The sequence below is a fragment of the Saccopteryx bilineata genome, chromosome 1, assembly GCF_036850765.1.
Source record: "Saccopteryx bilineata isolate mSacBil1 chromosome 1, mSacBil1_pri_phased_curated, whole genome shotgun sequence".
Lineage (NCBI taxonomy): Eukaryota > Metazoa > Chordata > Mammalia > Chiroptera > Emballonuridae > Saccopteryx > Saccopteryx bilineata.
The window spans coordinates 161,933,695-161,939,694 of record NC_089490.1 but is presented as its reverse complement, the minus strand read 5'-3'; the positions used below and the strand labels follow the sequence as shown (position 1 = coordinate 161,939,694).

The 6,000-nt window shown below is 43.7% G+C and overlaps 1 protein-coding gene across 1 annotated transcript in view; it reads left to right on the top strand.

Annotated features, from left to right (window-relative positions):
- Positions 1 to 225: 225 nt before the first annotated feature.
- The window catches only part of XKR6 (XK related 6), a 260,267-nt gene continuing 254,492 nt past the window's right edge, over positions 226 to 6,000 (top strand). The window contains exon 1 of the mRNA XM_066278849.1: positions 226 to 1,060. Within this exon, the coding sequence (XP_066134946.1) occupies positions 291 to 1,060 (770 nt within the window). The 5' untranslated portion in view covers positions 226 to 290. The remainder of the gene's footprint in view (positions 1,061 to 6,000) is intronic.

The window sequence follows — 6,000 nt, the reverse complement described above, 5'->3', positions numbered from 1 at the left end:
CCCCGGCCCCCCGCCCAGCAGCTGAGGCATAGGAGGGCGGCCATCTTGGCCGGGAGGGTAGGGCTGGGGAGCTGCGGGCGCCGTGCGATTGGGGGGCTCGCCCGGAAGTGACGCCAACTACCCGGAAGCGGAGGGGGTTCCCTGGCCCACTCCCCCCTGTTCGTTTGCTCCCCCGCTTCCTCCCCGCCCCCCTTCCTCTCCATTCGTTTCCCCCCCTCCCCGTTCCCTGCCTTCTTCCCCCCCCTCCCCGTCCCTCCCCCCCAACCTCCGGAGCTGGGAAGAGAGTCAAGATGGCGGCGAAATCCGATGGCGGTGGCGTGGGGGTGGGCTTCGCCCAGCTGCACAACCTGGACGAGGCAGTGGGCAGCGGCGGCGAGGAGGACGGGGAGCCCGGGGGAGGCGGCTGCGGCGGCGGCGGCGGAGACGGCAGCGAGCCCGGCGAGAGCAGCTCGCTGCACATCTGCCACTGCTGCAACACCTCCTCGTGCTATTGGGGCTGCCGCTCCGCCTGCCTGCGCTCCCTCCTGGGCAAGAAGCCGCGCCGCAGCGCCGCCGCCGCCGACGGGGGGGACCAGCCGCTGCAACCGCCCTCGGCCGCCGGCGCCGACCGCCACCCCCCGACGCCCTCGGCCGCGCGGCCGCAGCCTCCGCCGCCGCAGGTGGAGCGGCCGTGGCTCGACTGCCTGTGGATCGTGCTGGCGCTGCTGGTCTTCTTCGGGGACGTGGGCACCGACCTGTGGCTGGCCCTCGACTACTACCGCAAGGGGGACTACGGCTACTTCGGGCTGACCCTCTTCTTCGTGCTGGTGCCGTCGCTGCTGGTGCAGAGCCTGAGCTTCCGCTGGTTCGTGCAGGACTACACGGGCGGCGGGCTGGGCGCCGTGGAGGGGCTCAGCAGCCGGGGTCCCCCCATGATGGGGGCCGGCTATGGCCACGGCGCGGCCCGCGGCGTCCCGGGCGCTGTGGGCTCGGCCACTCCGGGGGCGCAGCGCCTGTGCCGCCTCTCCGTGTGGATCTGGCAGTCGGTCATCCACCTGCTGCAGATGGGGCAGGTGTGGAGGTAAGAGCACTGCGGGGATGGGGGTGGGGGTCTGGCCAGCCGCCCTGCGGAGGGTCCCGCAGGCGAGGCCGTAGCCCTACAAGGCTCGTTCCGCCCTCGAGGTGCCTCGCAGGTGGGTCCCTCTGACGGCCCCGGCCCGGGGTCTTGAAGGAGGGTTTTGCCGCGCACTTCCCTGGAGTCTCAATAAGACCATCTTTTGATTTGAATCCTTGGCCACGCCTTTTGGCCCAGGGATGCCCAAGCCCCGGTGTTTGTCTTCATCCTTGGTTCGCACCTATCCGAGACCCTGCCTCATCCTTCCCCTCTCCTGCATCTCCGTAGACCTCTGTTTTCCCGTTGTCCATTTCCCCTGTATCTCAAGATAACCAGTCGCTAAAGCTTTTGATCTGCACTTCAGCTCTTCTCCTGGGGCGGGAGTGGGGGAACCTTCCTTCTTCCAATCGGTTTGCACTCGGTTTTTTCCCCTAGTGAGACATCTTCCCCTCTCCCCCTCCACCCCATCTCCTCTCCGCAGTGGCCTGTGTGGGGCCCAGTGCAAACACCCTCGCTGCCTCTCTTATTTAGCACTCCTTTATTTCCACGCCCCCTCCTCCCTCCCCCCTTCCTGCAATCCCGTCCCCTGTAAATGACTCTAAACCGCTGCCTTCCTTGAAGAAAAATGACTTTTTGCTGGATTAGACGTGCCCTTTTCTTAGTGACAGGTAAAAATGTATGGTATGTGATCAGTGTAAGCATTTGTTTTTAATTCTCACCTTCAGAAAATCAGTCAGCCACCTAGACACCTTCTCAGATGGAACCTTGGTTTAGGTAGCCAGGCCAGTGTGTAGGTGATTTGTGTTTACAGAAGCCCTAAGCTTGGCCCGGTGGCCCTTTCCGTTTTTGTAAATTTCTCGTGTGCCAAGTGAATCCCTCAAACACCACTTGCAGATGTTCTTTTTGTCACCAGCCTTAAATGGCTAAATTGAGGAAATTATCCTATTAAAACCTTGGTAAATCTGTGCCCTCAAACTTAAATCAGCTTGAGTGTATTCTGTGAACAGTGAGTTGTAGGTAAGAGCATTTGTGAGAGAAAAAAATCTTACTAAAGGTGAATTACACGAATTACACAGAGGTACATTACTTCTCCGTAAGAAGACATTTTGCCTGGATTGCCCAGACTCCTCCAACTAGTAGGAGATTATAGGTGCTCAGTATTTTAGTTAACTGAGCTACAGTTCATGTCTTTTGAGTGGTTTGTGCAGATCTCTATTCAGAATTTTAAATAAATATGTTTCAGAAAGCGGAAGCATGGGATTGAGTTAATGAAATCTTGAAGATGAATGTAAGAACTTTGTCCTGCAGAATTTTCATGCAGATTCTGAATAGGGGACCTGTGAGTGGTTCTTGGTTTTCCTGGTCCACCCAGGGTTGTTTACTGGTGTTCCTAGATTGAACCAGTCAAGCTTTTCTCTAGCTATATTTGTCTGCAGATAATTTGTTTTCTGTTGATAAGTTTATAAGAAGAGAGGGGAATAAAATAGAAAAAAAAAAGGATGGTTGACTAACTTTTAGCTATTTTGAGCATAGCTTGGGGTCAAGTCAAATTTTGAAGTGTTTTGAATTTGAAATCTAAACCTAAAACACCTCCAATCACCCAAATCTATACTGAATCAAAGTGTGTTTTATATTGGGGATACTTTTTTGATTTCTTGAAGGTTGATGAGATATAAAGCAATAAGGCTTCGGGAGAGGGACAGAAACTGTGGGGAAGAGAAAGATTTTGAAATACTAGTAAAATTTAAAGCGAGGATTCTACTGACAAGCCTAAGTCACTTATCTTTCCTCCAAGTCTTAGACTCCTAAGTGTGGACAATCAAAAGCTTGGTGTCAGGTTAAAATTCCTAAGAGAATTGTTTCTAATGCAATCCATTCTAGCTATTTATTAGTAAGTAAGCTTTTGGGACATAATGAAATTGGAGTTTAGTTTCAAAAAATTTTGAGGCAAAATACTTTTCCTTCAACCGACCTTAATCTTAATTGTACTTGGGCAAAGTAGAAATACAGATTTTGGAACACTGACGAGTACATTTTAAGTGTAAATTTAGCTTTCATAGTTGTTTAAAAGGTGGTAGTGCATTATTTTCCCAGACCTTCATTGAATTTTCAGGGTCTACAGTGGTCTATATATATATATTTAAAAAGATGCACGTGCTTCAATTATGTCTGAATTGTTTTAATCTTTTTCAAGATTAGAATATATGTCTAAATAAATATTTCATTAAATTTTAAGAGTATGATGTACTAAAAGACATGCCAATTCAGCTGTTATTTATTCCAACATAGCAGTACTGCAAAAGAAATATTTATTGAGGAAGGATTTTTTTTTAATTTTAATTTTTTTCTAGTAAGCTGGTGTTGCTTGAAATATTTCAGGACCAGGATCTGCTCTTTAATACCTGCTAGGCATGTGGCTTGCATAAAATTATTCACATGTAAAAGCTTTGGAGGAAGGTTTTTATTTTCTTGTTTTAAAATGTTGGCAAATTACTTGTTCGTGTGTATAAACATACACCATCTCAGTTTTTACTGCAGATCTTTTGGGGTTACAATTGTTCTCTTATTCATATTTGTTACTTAAATTTTGTTATTTTACATGATCATGTGAAATTAAGGTCTAGAAATTATATCATTGATTTGGGCTACATTTCTAAGAACAGATGTTGGTGAAGTTGTACATTGTCAAAATCTATTTCATTATGCCATGAGTACCTGTCTCCTATCATATATATTTTTTAATAATATAAAATGATTTGACTCCTGTTTGGACAAGGCACAGTGCTTATTTAAGAAATTTTAGTTTCTCTTTATAGTAAGGTGCAGGCTTCTATGAATATTGCCTTTCAGGATGGAAAATACTGGAAATCTCTTTCACCAAATGACTTTACAGAATGTAATAAAATTTTTTTGGCTGAACCAAATGATATGAAAGAGTAGTCTGTCTGTAGGGTGATTTGGTTGCATGAACCGCCTTTTGCACAGCACTACTGTGATTAAGGTCTATTTTAATGCATCCTTTATCCTTACTAATAACTTAACATGGAACTTCCTTCTTGCGTAGCTGTATGTGCTCTATTTTTCAGGCATTTTTCCTAAGGGTGACAAGTATATGAGAGTCACTCATACCAGGAATATGAGCCACCGAGGGCTCTAATTCTGTACAATGTGTTGTTAATAGAAAGTGAGGTAATTTTCTTGAAGGGTTAGACCTTAGGAACATTTTGGTTTAGTTTGCATATTGCATTGTTGTATTTAAGTTTTTCCTTCAACATATTGACCTTTCTTTGCTTTTGTGCTACCTTTAGTTGGTGCTTAAGTGTGTTGGCAGCTCTCTGCAGTCTAGAAGCAACAGTTCTTTAACTGAAATTTCATGTAATGTTATGATGTCACAGCCAAATCACTAATGTCTTGTTTTATTTAAATTTTTTATGAGTGTGCTTTTACCCTTCTATTTTACAAAGTTAAAGAGGAATTTACTTAATTGTATTTGAAATTTTTAAAGTGAATGTCAGCTTTTCTTTCTCTTAGGAAGTGACATGGGTAGAGGGTTACCTTCAAGGGAAAAAAAAGGTATTTCAAATGTTAAAATGGCATCATCAATCTGTGAACAGTCTAAAGCTTTGTTTTTAGCATTTTTGTTTGTTTCAGGACTTTGGTACAGCTCTCTTTATAATCAGCAAGTGTGGCTAGGCTGGTCAAGAGGTAAAGATGCTTTTTAAATTACTCCCACACCCATTTCCACGTAGGAATACTTGATATATTATAGGGCTTTGTTCTTGTCGAATATTTTAGAATAGCGGTTCTTAACTCTGGCTGAAAATAGAATCTACTACAGCTTTAAAAAAAGAACAGAAAGAAAGAAATGCTCTAGTACTGTTTGTTGGACCCGCTAAAGAATCCCAGGACGGGACCTAATCTTAATTTTAGAAGCTCCACAGGTGGTCAAATGGGCAGCTATGTTTAATTTGAAGATTGTTATTGGATTTATGTTCTTAATAAATATGATGGAACAATTGGGGATGGAATGGTTTGGTACTGTGAAGTTTGGTTTCTGGACAGCACCATAAAAAAGTGACTTTACCTTGGAAACATGAGTGTCTAAAAGCACTTGGAGTTGTCTCCAGTGTGTGTGCTTATGATACTTAGTGTGTTTTTCTTTGAGCCCAAGTATGCATCATACTCTAAAAGAATTCCTAAATTCAAAGCAGTCTTCAGTAAATGTAGCCCACTCTTCTGCCTTTTATGTGATTCAGTAGTAGTTTTATGATTATGTTGAATGTAAAAGGTATATTTATTTTAATTTTGAAATGATTCTCTTGAATAGGCTTGAGGTAAACATAGCTGGGATAACAAGAGGTGTCGGACTAAGTGATCTGTTTGTGATGCCCCTCGAGTGCTAAGATTTTGTGATTTAAGAAACTCATTCATGTGGGTCCAGGATACTAGTTATAGTCACATTAAAAGATTATTTATATGTATTTGTGTGTTTGTGTGGGTGGGAATCTCAGTATTGTAAGGATATCATTGTTTTTTTTTATTGTATCTATAAATTTAATGGAATTCTGTTTCAAAGGAAACTCAATGGGATTTTTTGAGCAGAAATTTAAGAAAAATTTACTTGAGAAAAGCAAATGTGTTTGAGTAGTCAAAAAAAAATCTTGAAGAAGAAAAATATTGAGACTTACTTTATCAGAACATGGATGTGCTACCAGTATATAAAATGTTACCAATTTGAACAATGTGTTGCTGGCAGAGGAATTAAGCAAATAGGTAGTGAAGTAGAAAAAAAGTGTAAAAAATTGACAGTTTTGTGGAAATTTAGACAGTAAAGTTGGTATTTCTAATCAGTGAATAGAAAAAAAAGATTAACAAATGATATTGACGGAATTGACTACTCAGTTGAG